The following is an 18,310-nucleotide window of genomic DNA, read 5'->3' as shown; positions in this document are numbered from 1 at the left end:
TACTTACACCCATGACCAATGCGATTTCCTCTCAAGAAACTAACTATATTTATATACAAAAGTCGGCGGCCATCTTTAATCGCCACGTCAAATTATGGGAGGAGCTTAGGTTTGACAGAACCATCACGTGACTGCTTGTTTATTAACTCCAATTGGTCAAGTGACTTCTGTCAACGTCACAGAGGCGTGTCTTAAGATTAATAATTGTTAGAAGGGTTACTCAATAACTAGTTTGGTGTGACATAAATGCAATTTTTTTTCTATTATTTTCTTATTAACTTATTCCAGGCAGTCGGAAACAATTAAAATGTTCATAGTGAATAAATAAATTATTACCAGTTACTTACACCCATGACCAATGCGATTTCCTCTCAAGAAACTCACTATATTTATATACAAAAGTCGGCGGCCATCTTTAATCGCCACTTCAAATTATGGGAGGAGCTTAGGTTTCACAGAACCATCACGTGACTGCTTGTTTATTAACTCCAATTGGTCAAGTGACTTGTGTCAACGTCACAGAGGTGTGTCTTAAGATTAATAATTGTTAGAAGGGTTACTCATAACTAGTTTGGTGTGACATAAATGCAATTTTTTTCTATTATTTTCTTAATAACTTATTACAGGCGGTTGAAAACAATTAAAATGTTCATAATAAATAATTTAATTATTACCAGTCACTTACACCAATAACCAATGCGATTTATGTCAAGAAACTAACTATATTTGTACATAAATCTCAGCGGCCATCTTGAATCGCCACGTCAAATTATAGGAGGAGCTTAGGTTTGACAAAACCATCACGTGACTGCCTATTTATTAACCCCAGTAAATAGAAATTTTGACACATCTATACCATTTTTTTCTATACCTTTCAGTAGAGTTTTTTAAAACATTTACCTGTAGAGCTTCTCTTGCTCTCTCTCTCTCTCTTAAATGACCAACTTCCCTTTTTATAATTCTATCTAAATAAAAAACCTTTTTTATATTTTTATCTATTGGTTAGCTCAATTGTGTTTTGTTATCTAAACCATAAACACTTTTTACTTACATCATTTTATGTTGTTCATTCACCATCTGATTATTTTCATTGACATTGTTTTTACACAATATTATTCTAAATTAAAACATATATGAGATAAGAATTTTTGAAATGGGTATAATAAATAACAAATAATAACATTTCATAACCTTTGTTTTTAATTTCAAAAATTCAAGACCATAATTTTTGTGGTCTTCACGTAAGTTCACATCCTATTTTAAAGTGCATGCATCTATGCCTATAACTCAATTGAAACTTTTAACGAGATTCTTAAACAAGTACAAGAAAAATATCCAGAACTAATGCATCTATAAATTCTTAACTAAATGTAACTTTCTAGTTTCGTTTTTGTAAACATAACCTCCAAAAAACTTTATTTATTTTGTTTCCCTACAATTGGCACCACTGAAATTTATCAGAGTGACCAACATCGAAATGACACAATCACGCAAAATGGCGGGCAGCTAGTAGTAGTCCTTTATTTTTCAATGGATGGGCAGTCCAGGTATATTTATTAAGTTCGTGTACAAGGGTCATTCCATAAGTACTTTTTGAGTTTTTAGCTAACTTGATCGGACAGGAGTATGAAACCATTTTTTTAATACTATTTTCTTTCAAGCAGTAAAACTACTAAGAATTAAAAAGCTATTAACAATTTATTCATAAAACAAGCATACATAATAAATAATTACACTATGTCCAAATGGCACTGGTGGGTGACTAGGAAACAAAAAATGATCTATAACTATACAAACAAAATCAGAATTCTACAGGTTTTAGATAATCCTGAGGCAGTGTTAGGTCTTCTTTTCAATTATTTGTCATTCTTTATATAAAGATAAATCACAAGAAAGTACCATATAATTCTGTCATGGATAAAGTAGACCTCAAAATAATCTTGGCTACCTCTGAAAGCTCCTACATTCTATTTTGAAATCCTCAATAAACGTATCCATATCAGAATGGTGTATAATATTGGCATGGCCCAGACCCAGTTTCGCTGATATGCCATGAAATGTGACATTTCCTTGCCAGTTTTCCCTGATACTGTTTTTCGCTAACCTTTCCCCCAAAAAGTAAGGAATAACAGGGTCGTCTTCCGCATGCATGATCATCACAGGACAATTTATTCTCCTCATATTCACTTCCGTCTCGAACAGCAGTCCGTTGTCACTCAAAGGCTGCAAGATGGTACTTTCGAAGTACGGAAGCCAAGCAAACATTTTTCCTATTACAGTATTTCTCACGACATCTCTTAAAGTTGTAAAAGGAGATTCCAAAACGAGCCCTTTTGGCACTTCGTTACGACGTTCTTTCAACCAGTTTACCGTGGTTGCACTGATGCCACTCCCCATAGAGTGTCCCCAGTAGTAAATATCCTTTTTAGTGTTTACTTTACGGATCCATTCGTAGATTTGCAAATGGTCATAAGCCATTCCTTGCTCTGACATGCGTACGTTCTTACCGGAATCGCCGTAACCCCTATGGTCCACTGCGACAATTATGAAATGCTTTCTGAGCACTCTGTATTGCTCAGTAGCTCTCGCTCTGTTAGACAACACTCCGTGCAAGTAAATCAGTATGTCTTTGTCAGTTTCATTTAATAGTTGTTCCACGTTTGAGGTTGTGGTTTTATTGATATCCTGCTCGTGTAGCACCAGCCATAAACCGATACTGGTCCAAGTGGTTTTATCGTGGTAGTCTTGGGTCTCCAGGTAGTGGTTGTAAATTCCTCTTAATCCTAAGTCTTGCGGTCTGGAAAAATCGACGTTGGCAGGAGCATTTATCGGGATAAATACCATGAACGTTTGAAAGTTGAGGGACAGCAGGAATGAAACGGGAATTAGGACCCAGATTATCGTGAATGACGTAAACACGATGAGAGCGAATGATAGGAACGCGTGTTTCGTAGATTTTTTGCATTTTTGCTTCTTGTAGGAGATTAGGGATGAAGCCTCGGCTTTTGTAAGAGTTTCTATGGAGTTTGATGAGGCCTAAAATAAAAAAGAATCATTAGTCAAATTTCTTGGCATATAATTTTTATTTAATTTAATGTTTATCTCAAATTCTGTATTGTGAGCTATTGGAATGAACTAGCATGGCAATAGTATCTTTCAAATATTGTTGATTATAAACAGGGGTGAGTTTTGTGTTGCAAGTAGAACAACGAAAAAGGGGAATGTTTATATAGAAAGGATGTTCGAAACGTTAAAAAAAAGAGCAATTGAACTCGGAAAAAGTGCAATATATGAGATAATTAGGAGGATAAAAACTTTTCGGGAAGACCGCGGTTCGAGGAAACAATTTAAATCCTTTAGTGAATTTAGGACGACAAAATCCGAGCCTAGGGTTTCGGAAACTGGCCAGTAGATTTAGAAATCAACGAAGAATAAATGTGTCTAGAAAGTATCCGCATGACACTGAAAAGACAAGGCTACATACAGGATGTCCCGTAAATAGTGGTCCAAATGAAAACTCCTAATAGATTGGACTATTTCCAATCAGAATAATCCAACATAGCTCTAACGAAAGTGTTATGGTTTTCGAGATATTTTGATTTTTGCGAAATTTTAAGAAATACCTACCTGTTATCAGTTTTTTTATGGTGTGTCACTAAATGAAAAAAAAATCACAATTTCTTCGGTTGGATATTATTTGCCGATAGATGCGCTTTATGATGCGTATTAAAATTTTTCAGTTATGCAAATATTTTTCACAGAAAAAATTTTTGAAATTGCAATATCGGATTTTTTTTTCTTTTCAAAAAGTTTGAAGTCCTATAACGCAATAAAATAATAATAGAATCTTGGTGCCCATTAGCGTAAAAACTTATTTATCCCATGCCGTATTAAAGACAAAAACTTTTTGAATTTTTTGTTAACCTCAAAAAAAAAATTTTTGTTTTAACGCCAAAAGAACTATTTTGTGAAAAAAATTCGTTTTTTTTTTCGATGTAAATTAATTCGGTTTATTTGTGTTTTGCAATTTTACAAAAGGTGTTCAAAATGGCCACCACCTGCTGCTATACACGCTCTACACCTTCTTATAAAGGATCGCTTAATCCGTTGAGCGTGGCCAGCTCTATTTATCCCTTGAGCAGCAGTTTGGATGCGCTCGCGCAGATTTTCAATGTTTTGTATGGGTCTCCTGTATACAATTTCTTTGAGGCATCCCCAGTAAAAAAAATCAAGAGGATTTAGGTCAGGTGACCGTGGGGGCCACAGTATAGGTCCTAGACGTCCGATCCATCGGTTAGGGTAGGATTCATTTAAAAAATTTCTAACTTGCACACCGTAGTGTGCAGGACATCCGTCGTGTTGCAGCCACATATTTCTGCGAATGTCTAAAGGAACATTTTTCAAAAGGCTGAGGAGAATATTTTGCAAAAAATTGAGATAATATTTAGCATTGAGATTTTGCGGCAACTCAAACGGTCCTATAATTTCACCATTAATAATCCCTGTCCACAAATTGATTTTAAATTTGCGATTTATCAGGTGGTATTTCTTAAAATTTCGCAAAAATCAAAATATCTCGAAAACCGTAACACTTTCGTTAGAGCTATGTTGGATTATTCTGAATGGAAATAGTCCAATCTAATAGGATTTTTCATTTGGGCCACTATTTACGGGACACCCTGTATACAGGAAACCAAAAAAAATTACCTCTACAAAGTCACGAAGATTGGAGTTTTGTCAACGTTTTCAAAGAGAGTAGTTTCCAGATTGGTGCAAACCATCTCAAAATCCTGTCAATAGGAAATGTTTTACTCTTGAAACGGTTTATGTTTTATATCTAGAGGGGTGGAGTTTTCAGCAGGATAATACAAGATGCCATGCTCAAGCTTGGTTGCAAGAACACCAACTGACAATAATGGCCAGCAACTTCACCAGATCTTAGTCCCATTGAAAATACATGAAGATTAATGAAGATTGAGGTGAAACGAGTAGCGCCACGAAATAAAGAAGGTCTGATTTGGTCGGTTTTATAGGCCTGGATCGCCATCACTGAACAGTATGATAACTAGAAATCTTTCAAATAATTTCCTAAAAGGGAATAGACTAGAAATTTATCAGTCTAATGACGACCGATTCCTGATCCAATCTCAAGGTACATATTTATTGTATTGTAATCGCTTTTTATGCAAAAAGGTAAACAGGAGGTTAAATTTCTTATAAAATGACAATCTCCAATAAAGTTGGTATTGATTAAACTCACTAGTTTTACTAGACTTGTTCACCCATTAGTCTAAAACTAAGCTTATTATTAATATCGTTAGAGTTAATATTATTATTCTGATACAAATGAATGAGGTAATTTAAAGTGCTATTAGGTAAATTATTACAATAAGCAAAGTAGTCATTAAGTATATTAGCATCGATAGCTTCATTTAAATTAGGACGAATTTCAGAATTAGTGCTACGTACAATATTAATTTTTTTACAATTTTTCAAAATGGTTTACCCAATTAATTGCATATTTAGCATTTCTTAAATGACGGTAGTAATCGATACAATTTGCCGTTTTATGCCTTTAAATATCTTGACGGAAACAAAGAAAACACAAAGTCACGGTCTCCCAACATATACTAACAGGCTACGCTAACAGTGTTTCGCTCTAGCTAGAGCATCATCAGGCCTAAAATCAAAAATATAAGTCTTAACAAAACCAAAAATTTAAAGAAAAAACTTTTAAAAACAACCTTCACGCTACATAAATAAACAATAGTTTTTAGGTCATAATTTTGAAGAACCCAGTACCACAAGATTCGAAGTAAGGGAGTAAAACTTATCGACTATCTAGTCGACTAACTGTTCCCTTCCTGTAATTTTTTTTGAACTTTATCAATTAATTTAATAAGTAATTATATGTTACTGGTGATCCATAAAATATATAGCCTATTCAGTAATTGTTGAACTGCAAGGATGTATATTAATTAGAATTTAGATATTAGTACTAAAAATAATATTTTGTTTTATAACATTTCCCGTGGTAATTAAAAAGCTTCTTATTCAAAAAGAGGATTTTTGCTAATATTATTACCAAACAATAATCTGAAAGTGACTTAGAAAACTAAATTCATTATTTGTAGTAACTAAATGAAGAAGACTAGAAGTATTTATATATACGTTCAGAAATCGAGCAAGAATAAGCTCATAATCATGGAAATGCAAAAAAAATTAAAATATGTGCAAGCTGTATAGAGCAATCTTGTGACAATATTATGGTACTAATTTTAGAAGGTTTTGGTAAATACGGATATAGAACATTAATTTGATTATTATGAAGAGAAGATCTCAGAATATGACGATCTAGCCGCCTAAATTTTTCATCTTTCGTAAGTCCTATTTTTTTCATATGAACGGGGTAAAGTCCATGTTATTCGTATAAAACTTTTATTGGTGAAACCAAGTTTTTTTTCGGATTTTGGATAAAATAAAGTAACGGCCTTTAATAGCCACTCTAAAGGAATTCTACCAATTTTTAAATATTTAGCATTTTACAGCAGCAAAAGTATCAGTATTTAGGAAATTTTTCGCAACATTGTTTGAAAATGGTATTTCAAATATATGAAATGAGACACATATAATGTACAGAACACATATGAGTAGTATTTTAAAAAAAAAGTTAATAAACTAATGGGAAAATTATTGTACCTACTCGACTGAAACACCCAGCACGACTCTTATCTTTCACGTACATTTTAACAACAATTGTCACTTAAAAACTTTTTTAAAAAAACCTAAAAACTAGTCGTGTCACAAAAATTAAAACGAGCGTTTTAAACTATGCAACACGACTCGTAAACTTGAACTGTCACCGAGGGTTAAACGAACGCGGTTAAATAATAAATTAAGCAGTTTTAAGAGATTAATTTTTTCTCGGTATAAGGCTGATAACGAGCATGAAAACGCCGCGGGGTTTTCTTTTACCAAAAAATAAAAACATCCATCGTCGAGGGAGAGTCTATAGGACCTCGGACTAGCCCGAGAATCTCGCGGTAATTGTTGTACTGTTTAGACGACGATTATGATTCTGTTTGCCATCGGATTTGAATTTCGGTTGCTCGATTAGTTCGGTCATCTTGTGTGTTATGGTTGGGTCAAAACCTATTGGTTTCGTGATTTTATGTTGGATTCTTAGTTTAATTTAGGATATTTAAAATATAATTTAGCCTTGATTGTTAGAAAAAGATATACTAAATCTATATTTTTTTAACGCTTTTTTACACTTTGCTGTGTAACTCCAAAATCTGTTGGTTGGATATAATTTTTTTTCTCAAGAGACTATACAGATTTTCTTTAGGTTCTACGTTGTATAGCAAAAAAAAACTACTTAACTAACGTAAGAATTTTTCAACGTAAATCCATAAATAGTTTTTCTCTTTAAGGCTTCAGTGAGTACGTCAACCTGGTTGTAATTCCGTTAATTTGTTTTTGCCAATGGCTCTTTGATAAGAACTTTAAGAATCTTCTTGCTAAGCGAGTTAAATAAATAAAACTCAGAATTTGTGCCGAAAAGTAATTCATACAATTTATCTATACCTTTATCCGAAATGTCGGTAGTATTAAAATCTAAAACCTTTTTCTATATTAGGCCATCCTCACTGCAATGGATATAATGGATGCTTATTTAAATTATCAAATAAAGAATGTTTTTGTTTCCTGAACTTTAAATATTATTAACACTTCTGCACTACATAAACTGATTTATAATAAAAAATTAAGAATTAAAAAAGACATATCTAAGGAATCTCCTTATTGCTTGACAACCAAGTTTAAAGACGCAAAATTTAGTTGGTTCCACCTCTTTTTAATAAGCAAAAAGACCATGAGCATTTTTTGAGGTTCACTACGTATTTTTATGAGAAAAAGTTTTTAGTTTTTATGTAAGTTGAAAATAATATATATTAACTGGGTGACACAAGAAAAAGGGGAAAACTTAATAACTTTTTTACTTTTCAAAATAAACAAATGGCATTTGGTATATCGATAGAATAGTTAGAAAGGGCATCTTTTGTCTGATTCTGTTATTTTTCGTCACTCCCAGTTTCAAAGTAGATGACACTAACTTTTTTATTTTAAGTGGGGCAGTTGGTATATTATTACGTAATTTGATAGAAAATTATATCCTGAGATATAGAATATAGATACAGATACAGAATTATAATACATGGGAGGACATCTTGCAACAAGCTGCAAATGAGTCAATATCGTTAAAAAAGGGTTATAAGAAATGTAAACAAACCATGAAGGAAAGGAAAGATGCACTACGAAAGTTTAAAACAGAATTTTTAATACATTTGCTTTCTTTTGTTTATACTCATAGAAAAATATATCTATTTAAAATTTCCAAACCAGTATTTTTGGCATTTACTTAATTTTTTTAGCACGTTATTTTTTAAAGTAAACTCAGTAAACTGTCACGTCAAATATTAGTAAACACTAAAACTCTTTAAAAAAACTGCGGCAAATTTACTTGAATGACAAGGAATAATGGCACTTGACAAGATGTCATGTATTATGTCAATTGAAAAACGCGTCAGAAGGCAGCCTCCTAATAAAGAAATCAAAAGCCTTCTATGCTATTTTTATTAATGAAATGCCTTTATTTATATGATATGAGTTTGTTTCCTTTTTATGGCCTTATTTATTAACCGATTTAAAAAATAATCATATCAAATTATTGAGAAAAAAAATGCATTTTAAAAGTGCTTGTTCCCGATAAGGTGCTATTTAAAAAAATAAAGGAAATGTCTAAATTACTGGATTGGGCATTTTTTATAGGCGTGTAAAGGAATGAAATCATAAAATGCAATGAACATTTTTCTTCTGTGATTACGTGATTAAAAATTGAAATTTTCAACGCATTCGTAGCATCATCTTTTGAGTGTGGTGTATCCGTTTATGTATATGTGTTCAAAAAAACACTAATTATTTTATAAGTTAATTAATGAGCACCAATTAAATCTGTTGCAGCGCTCTGAAGATGGCCTAATATAGGCCGAAACATCGGCAGTATTAAATCTAAAACCTTAGTTGTTTATTAATGTTATTAGAAAAAATAAATTAAATAATTAAAAAAGTTAAATAATTAACTAAATTAATACAAAAGATAACATTTATGAAGTTTGCAAGCGCTAAAATAGGAAAGTATAATAAAGGGTTATCCATTTTATGCTTGGGAAAGTAAAGTTAAATAAAACACACAAGATATTCAGATGGAATCGAAATTTTTATTTTAAAGATTGAATCATCCCATTATATGTGTGAAACATAATATCATTTAAATGTCCACCGCGGGACCTCTGATAAACTTCAATCCTTTTAAGAAAATTTTCAATCACTTTTCGGCAATTCAAAACTTCTCTTGCAAAAGAGCTCGGTCGGCCTGTGTTGTTTGACTTGTGGCCCCGTCCTGTTGGAGCCACATGTCTTCCAGATCTTCTTTTTCGATTTCTCTCCAAAAATAATTGGTCAACATGCTTCCATACCGCTTAGAGTTTACTGTTAAGACTCTCCCACGATTGTTTTCAAAAAAATACGGACCAATGACACCACCAGACCATAATGCACATCATACAGTCACTTTTTCGGGATGCAAAGGCCTTTCTACGATCACCTGAGGATTAGAACCCCATATGCAGCAATTCTGTTTATTTACGTAGCCACATAGCGTAAAATGAGCATCAGCAGCTTGTTGTTGAAGCACCCAATTTGCGAATGTTCTGCGTTGTCCATGGTCTGTAGGCTTAAGTTCTTGAGTGAGTTGGACTTTATTACGAATGGAGCTGTATATCCAAATGCAAAACTCGCCACAGTGAGCCGTAAGACAAACCCAAATATTGAGCACGCTGAGGAATTGACAAATTTTGGGTCTTCCTCCACACTTTGAGCCACAGCAGCGATATTTTCAGCTGAACGAACGTTACGGTGATACTCGTGCCTTACAATATCAGTAACCGATCCAGTCTCTTCAAATTTTCTTACTGTGTTCGAAATTGTTTGCTCTGTAGGACGATTATGTCGACCGTAATCAGCTCGTAAAGCTCAAAACGTTGACCCAGGAGAATCACCATTTTTATAGAACAAACCTTCAACTAAAAAAAAATGCTTCACATGACGTTTATTTCTGACAGGAGTCAAACGGCAGGGATGTACTTAGCCAACCTCGAATTGGATAACCCGCTACATTAATAAGTCTATACTAGCTTAATTTATTAAAGTTCCTATCCTTTAGTCTAAGTAGCATAGGCGTGAACATCTGCTTGAGTCTCATAGTCAGGTCTATTATTTTTCACATAAAGTAAATTTTTGAGAATACAGAGGAGGGACAGTCAGTATACCAAGAGCTCGGTAAGCCTCCCTACAAAAGTCTGTATATTTAAATTTTCCTAAAAGCTCTTCTCTGCATTTTATGTTATAAGATACGACAAGGTGGAAAAGTCCATAATACGCTGTTTTTAAAGGAACATGTTAATAAGAATCGAAAGGCATACAAGACAGAGCTTGATCTCACAGCCATTTCCTGAATGTATGTCCCAACGTAGTACCTTATCCAAATCGACACCCAAGAATTTTACGTTGCTATTCTGACTAGTATCTCCCATATTTCTCAGTGAAGACACCATCCTGTTTGTTTTGTCGGCATTGAGAAGCTACGCTGTTCGCACAGAACCCTCCGCTCAATACTACACTGTATTCTCATTAATTGAGACTGTGTGTTTTTTAGAGACCAAGTTAAGATAAACACGGGGGTATCGTTAGCAAACCAGGTAAACTTTGCACTTGGCTTGATAAGTAGGTCATTATTAAAAATAAAAAAACAAAATAGGTCCCAAGACTGATCTCCTACAGAAGATACTGCAGCTAAATTTAACCATCTGTGTCCTGTTTTCTAGATAGGTCTCTAAGTGACAAATTGAGCTTTTTCAATTTTTGTAGTATATGTGTAGTGAGTGACGCAGTCAAAAGCTTTGCTTAATTCGCAAAAAATAGAACCTGTATACTCTATATTATTAAAATAATTCGAAATCTAGGACACAAGATCCAAGATTGCCATTGTTGGGTTTCTGCCTCTCCTGAATTCAACTTGGCAGGTATTAAACAAGTTGTTGCTTTCAAAATAGTCTATTATTTTAATACATATACATTTTTCCAAAATATTTGAAATAATGGGCAAGAAAGAAATGGGCCTGTAGTTTCTTGTACAACTTGTACAATTTTTGGCATATCAGGAAAGGCATTTTCTCTTTAGAGACTTTGATTTGTTGAAATTGTTAGAGGTGAAACAATGATGTGCTGAATGTGTTTCACAAGTTTGACATTTAATCCGAAAACATCTTTTTTTGCTGTTTTTATTTTTTAATGTGGCAATGATTTCTTTGACCCCGATGAAACCTCACCAAATTCAAAAGACATTCCAATTTTACTAAGCCAGTAAGCAGCTCAACTAGGTTGTGATGATTAAAAGATATTGAGCTAATTATTTCATGAGCAGTATTAAAAAAAAAATTTTTATTAAATGTGTCAAGCGTTATAGCGCAGATATTTCTTTAATTATTTTTTAAGTTTTTTTTTAGAATTAATAATTTGAAAGAACTCGTCCATTATCTCAAAGAGACCTACGTAACTAGAGAAAAAAATGAAAACTCCAAGTCTCAGTCTCAAAATGTCTTTTTAATTATTCAGGTGACATGTTTCACTAATAAAGCATCATCATACCTTATAGCTAGATGACCTGCTAAGTACTAAGTAAGAGTACTTTTAGTTAGTACTCTTACTTAGTACTTAGCAGGTCATCTAGCTATAAGGTATGATGATGCTTTATTAGTGAAACATGTCACCTGAATAATTAAAAAGACATTTTGAGACTGAGACTTGGAGTTTTCATTTTTTTTTTCTCTAATTAATAATTTGCCAAAAGATCATTTTCGTTGGATTACTTAAAAGACTCTTTAACATTGTCATTATCTTTTACCCTAGTATACTAAATTACTGAAGTTATGAAATTTGCAGGATATCTATGAATTTGATAAATTTGTCATTGACATTACAATTTACATCATGCACAAATTCCCAGTTACTATGAGCAACCATTTTAAGATATCTAAAAATACCTAATTGAGTAAAAGATCTAGAAATATACTTTTTATTTAAATAACTCTCCTGCTGCTATGCAACGATAACCCTAATTTCGTAGCCCAGATGGTCAGATACAACATTTTCAGTGCAGAGGTTCAGGAAAATATTTTCACGATACATTGCCTCTGGCAGCTTTAGTATTGATTTTTGAAAACCAAAGTGCTGTGACAGGTCGTAAAGTTGCAATGACTGATTCTCATTGGTATTAAAATATTTTTTTTTTCAATTTCTATTTTGATCAGCAATGTTTCTAGTCAAATAAGGAAGGCGTCAAAATGGCCTTGTGGTGGTCTGTATATGGTGAAAACCGGACAACATTCAAGACATCTTTCAATAATAAAATGGTTAACAAATTCTAAATTTTGATGATCAAAAACTTGTCTTATGTATGTACTACCTCCACTGCTGTTAGCTCTTGAGAAGAAACTGTTCATTTTTTTAAATTCTCCAATTTCCAGGTACTCTGGCTCCTGGATACTTAACTAGGTTTCTGACAAACAGGACGTCGTAATCTTTGCCAGCTATAAATGTTCAATCAAGTCGGACTTATTTTTAAGTGAATGGACCTTCAGTTTCATAGATTTTCTTTAGTTCTTATTCACCATCGATTGGATTTGCATTATTATATTAAAGGTTCCTTATTCAATTCAATTCCAAACATACTTGAATCTTTATAGCCACAAATGTTAAGCAGTCAAATATGAATAATAATTTTGAGGGATATAAAGCATGTTTGTACACGTTTCTGATAAATGGATACTCTATATAAATAATGAATTAAGATAATATGCAAGACAGCCTTTAATTACGGGTTTGTTTACAATTCTCTGCATTTTATGTAATCTAGGATTACTTCCTGATCTTATATGTTTGATTTATTAGCATAATTTATATTTGTTTTCTAAAAAAAATTCATATTCGTTAGTTTTGAGTCACCTATGCTACAGGATGTTTGAAGCAAGCATTAGATATTTTTAGGAAAAAATACATATATCCCAACTGACTAAATCACAAAATCTTTAGCATTTAAACACCCTGTATAGGATATGATGAGTAATATCTGTGTCAATAACTTTAATAATGTTTCAATAATCTATTTTAAATTACCAATATGTCTGGTAATTAAGTTTAACCCACATAATAATATTCGTAGTACTCTTTGATAAAAATGTTCTTTAATTATTTTTTTTTAATATATACGCAATAACAAAAAAAATCGACGCAATTAAGAATTCGACAGGAGTTTTATAACAATATAACTTGACCTTTAGGAATCTTAAATAAATACTGTTTGAGGAAGTATTCACGCATTCCGCATATAAAATAATGAACTTGCTTTGAGAATGACCTTAAACCGTAACGTGATTCACACTGAATCTCCTTCAAATGTCGGTGGCATCATTTTATTAGTCCAGTTGAATTAACGTTTTTTTTTTTAATAGCATGTAAAGGAGCTAAAAATATTTAATATGCATCAAAAACTATATTTAGTTTATTCAGAGAATATTTACACAAGAAATTTATATTGTCAATGAGGTTTTCTAATTAAGCACTAGTCATTTTTATTGTTTATTAGTGTTAATAAGTAGAAAATCATATTTTCTCTACTTTTTCCAGAAAGTCGGGCCGAGAATGCTTTACTTGCACGAATTTAATTTTTTCTCCTAAAAATGCCTTCAAAATCCTAGAAAAAAAAGGAATATTGTTCTAGCAAGAAGATTCCTCATTTTCCGAATTTTTGAAATAATTTTTTTAATGCATTCAGTTCAAATTGCCATTATCTAGTTCTGTCAGGAATATTTCATTTTTCACGAATTTAATTTTTTTCTGTCAAATTGCCTTTAATATCCTGAAATAAAGAAGGAATATTGTTCTGGCAAGACATATTGATATTCAAGGTTTATAGAATCAATATTTTATTTACGAAGTTACATTTTTCCTTTAAAAAGTTCTGTCCATAATTTCGAATAAACCAGAAATCTTCAATACTTTTATTAAATACTGGAAAAATCCGGCTTTGTTCTGTTTTAAGAATTCGTTATTTTCCAGGTTTCTCAAATAAATAGTTTCTTCCAGGCAGTTGAAGACGACAATTCTATTAAGAAAACTTCTGTTTTTAGAATATTAAAATTCTAATTCAAATTTTCAGGCATTTTTAGGTGATTCAGTCTTCCAGGAAATTAAATAATTTTTTTCTTTAAAAATTCCTGGTTCTACTATGAAGGTGTTCCAGGCAGTTAAAAGTAAAATCATTGAATGTAAGTAAGTGTAAAATCATTTTAAGCAAGGTAGCACAAGTAAACTCCTTTTGTAAGAAAGCCGATGACCTTTTTCTATATTTCTCAAAAGTACAAAGGGTGGGGTGCCAAAGTTACGTCTCCTTGTGAACAATAGGACCAGTTTTTTGGGATAAAACCTTACTCCCTCCATCATTATACATAAGGGCCTATTGGCCACTATTGATAGATATAATTTTAACTGGGAAAGAAACCTGGAAGAAAAAGAACTTGGAAGGAACAAAAAACCAATCTTATTTGTAGAAAGGTCAATGAATAAAAGCACTCCTGACCACATAGAAATAACTTCAATTTAATAATGTGAAAATTACGATTCTAGACGAATGAATGAATTTTGCTAGAAAAGCTTTTAGAGGGAATATATTATCATTGTTTGAGTCACACCTAGTCGGAAGTTTAATATTCTTCTCTACATATTAGCTGTGGTGTTCCTCAGGGATTAGTCTTGGTCCTTTGCTGTATTTTACTTATATTAATGATCTAACACGTCTAAGAATTAAATGGTCATTTCCTTTGTTTGCAGATGACACTTCTGTTGTCTCGCATCATAAAGATGTTTATGTATTGAATGTTTCTGAAAACCTATTTATCTTCAGATTAAGCTAAAGGACTTCAACTGGCTAAAAGAAAAAACCTGGTTTTCAACCCCTGGAAATTTATCTGCTTTAAAGTAGAGTCGTGTTTAAGCCCTTAAAAGTGACAACTGAAGTGATTGATGTGCTTAAATATCCAAGTCAACAATTTCATATACGAAGAATTCTTTCAGCTCATTCCTGGTCACTCGATTACCAGCTCCACTACCATAAATCTTGGAGAGGTTCCTGAGGATAGAGGAACTTATATACAATAGCGTCTTTAAATAAAATTGAAATATGTATACAAAGAAATGTCAGAATCATTTAAAATATTTTTTTTCTTATTTCAGACTTTAGTATGCTGTGCCGCGGACGTTTTGGAAGGCAAAGGACTCGTGCAAGTGGCCGTAACCGTTATGGAACTGCTCCGTTTCCATTCTCCCAGATCCCCGCTACATTCTCATAATTTATCCACGGTTGTATAACTTTAAACTCACGTGAATAATGTGCACGAGTGAAAAATCAAACATATCTTACGAAAGAAAAAAAATCCTAAAAAAGACCCCCCCATCAGATGTACAAATTGCTTTTTTTTATATATATATATTTATATTAGTGGCATATTACTTATAAAAACTTATTTATTCAATTATTTCGCTTGTCTGTCGACAATAATCAGCACATAAAATATTCATTGTATCATCCGCTAATCTGTACATTAACCGCTCAAATGTGTTTCTTTGGGCTTCGTTTTATTTTTTTTTTGAATATCGAAAAGTGCCAAAGAGTAGATGTTAGTTGGTTTATTCCTTTAGAGAAGCTAAATTTAAGTACTTAAATCTAACAAGGACCTTAGAAGAGCAGAATATACAATGCGAACGAATAAAGTAGTCGATCGCAAGTATCTGTTAACAAAAAAACAAATGAGACTGGGTTAGTTACAATATTAAAAATCGAATATCATCGATTTGTGTTTGTGATATGTATACCGGATTGTGTTTGTGATAAAGGAAGATTTTTCTTTTTTTTTTAATAAGAACCCCATATTGATGTACTTAGGGATTATTACTATCGGCGTTTTAGTTAAAATGAACGAGGGTTTTTTTAGTTTTTATTACACTGCCCCTAATTAAGTTTGTTTTTACGTAAAAATACTTAAGTCTAGTCAGTTTTCTGAAGAATAAACGTTTTTTACTCAGAATTTTAATCTTGTTTCATTCCAAAGCAAAAAATCACAAAATTGCCTACAGTATCATGTGCAATTTTTGTGGACCAAGCCTTAAAAAATAAAAATAAAATGTGTGCGTATTCTTTTGGTAGATAAATATAATCTTATCATTTATACCGTTCTTTAAGCTATATTGAACATATTTTATACCAAAGAACGAGTTAATAAAATTAATGCTTTATATCATTTTTGAACTAACGCTTTTAATATAGTATTATTTTCACCAAGTTTTAACAACATGTCCCTTAATTTTTGGGTACTTTTTATTTTTTAAATGTGGTGGTAATGCATTATATATTTTGGGTGCAGTGTGTAACAGATTTTTCTGTACTGATGAAAATCTGTTTGATTATTTAAGAATCCTGTATTTATTTCGTGATTAACCAACTTTTTTGATACTTCATTAGTACACACTAGTTTTATACAGCTTGGGAAATCGATCATTACGTATACAGAGGTGAAATATAACAACGCGCACGCATGCATTTCATGCGCTTTACTATCCCCGTTGTTTTTCAGTATACCACGTTAATAAGCGTCTGACTTTTATAACTGTATTGCTTGCAATAAAATTTCTGATGCAGGCCTTACGTACATTATCATTAGAATCGTAATCTCAAAATGTTTTAAATTATGCTGTGTATAATAATATAAAGTAATAAATTAGGGTTTATTTATACTACCGCTTGCAATAATAATGGTAAATTCGATATCTAGATTGGCTTAGAATCCACTCCTTTAATTTTATTTTAAACAAATATATAGAATTAATACCAAAAATACCAGCAGGGAGTGCTGACTGAATTGTGATAGTGTATTTTACAGTACTGGTTTCTTTATAGGGAGAGATTATCCTCAATAACCATTTTTGCACAATCTCTAGTAGCCTGATGTGTTTTTAAAGCGCCACCCCCTACCAAAATGTGTATATAGTATTTTTAAATATGAAAAGTAAAAATGCTTTTTTAGTTCTTCAAATTTATCTATACATGGTTTAGCCGTATTCTTAACATGTTCAACATGACCCATATTCCATTTTAGGCAACTCCTAAATATTAAATTTTTTTAGTGAAGTTAATGTTAATTGATTGTCAGAAAGAATAACCGTAAGTGCTTTATAATCAGGCAAGGAATAACTTTCAAGGATTTAATATATTTCATATCATCCAACTGCTAAAGTAGTTTTTTAAATAGATTCAATTTTATTCCAGGAATTTTTAAAGTATTTCGTCATTTTTTATACCTTCCAGGCTTTCATAGTAATTTCGAATTCGTTCCTGGGACTTTTATTCCAAGCATTTGATATAATTTTAAGTTTCTTCCCAATATTTAACGCTATTTTTTAGTTATAGACTTTTTGGGGATCTAAAGTGATTTATCTTGTTCTAGACATCATTTTTGATTTTATTTCAGGGATTTAAAGTAAAAATATGATTTATTAGTCAAAAAAAAATTAATTAGAATAACACTTCACAGCTCCTATACATTAAAATACTAAGCTTAGGTAACGCAATCTCTACATATGAATAAAAAAATCTAATATAATCGATAAACAATTAAGTGTGCACAGACAATACTTACCTTACAACTCCGAGCATCCTGATTCAACAAAATTGGGAATTATCAAAACCCAGTATAGGGGGCAGCCACCACAATGCAGATCTCAACAGGGAAATATCAACCATCACCAAAAACTTACAGCAGAACGGGTATCCAAGCAAACTAATAAAGACAATTATCAAGGAAAGCAGCAGACATAAGAAGGAAAGAGCCACAGCAACTAGAGGCTCCAACATTTTTAACGATTCCGTACATCATTGAAACTTTAGACACCTCTCCAGATTAATTTATTATTATTAATTCCTCATCCAGATTTTACGGTCGATTTTTCTCCACAACATTTTTATTCCAAGCATTTAAAATAATTTTTAGTGTCTTTAGTAATTGAAAATATTCGTAAATTTCTTATTTATTGCGGACATTTATAATGATTTTCCATATTATCACGGGATTTAAAGAGATTT

At 32.1% G+C, this 18,310-nt stretch overlaps 2 protein-coding genes across 3 annotated transcripts in view; one reads left to right on the top strand and one right to left on the bottom strand.

The window, feature by feature from the left end:
* LOC126740711 (leucine-rich repeat and calponin homology domain-containing protein) overlaps positions 1-18,310 on the top strand; it is an 87,550-nt gene that overhangs the window by 67,469 nt on the left and 1,771 nt on the right. Inside the window, exon 11 of one of the 2 annotated variants that reach the window (XM_050446843.1) lies at positions 15,409-16,259. The exons of the other annotated variant lie outside the window; for it this stretch is intronic. Coding sequence (XP_050302800.1) covers positions 15,409-15,543 — 135 coding nt within the window. The 3' untranslated portion in view covers positions 15,544-16,259. Of the gene's footprint in view, positions 1-15,408; positions 16,260-18,310 lie in introns of those variants that run through there. 2 annotated transcript variants of the gene reach the window in all.
* Positions 1,680-7,042, bottom strand: LOC126740715 (lysophosphatidylserine lipase ABHD12-like). Its single transcript, XM_050446848.1, has 2 exons — positions 6,704-7,042; positions 1,680-3,036 (listed from the first exon to the last, which is right to left on the bottom strand). The coding sequence occupies exons 1-2, from the start codon at positions 6,743-6,745 to the stop codon at positions 1,945-1,947; spliced, it is 1,134 nt and encodes a 377-aa protein (XP_050302805.1). The 5' UTR covers positions 6,746-7,042; the 3' UTR covers positions 1,680-1,944.

This window comes from Anthonomus grandis, chromosome 9 (assembly GCF_022605725.1).
Source record: "Anthonomus grandis grandis chromosome 9, icAntGran1.3, whole genome shotgun sequence".
Classification (NCBI taxonomy): domain Eukaryota; kingdom Metazoa; phylum Arthropoda; class Insecta; order Coleoptera; family Curculionidae; genus Anthonomus; species Anthonomus grandis.
This window is presented reverse-complemented; position numbering and strand designations above follow the sequence as displayed.

What these genes read in the sequence shown, in the direction of transcription:
- LOC126740715 (XM_050446848.1), bottom strand. Translation starts at nt 6,745, where the DNA reads ATGTACGTGAAAGATAAGAGTCGTGCTGGGTGTTTCAGTCGA. An exon ending in GTGCTGGGTGTTTCAGTCGA is followed by an intron (nt 3,037 to 6,703) that starts GTAGGTACAATA and finishes TTTTTATTTTAG; the next exon opens with GCCTCATCAAACTCCATAGA.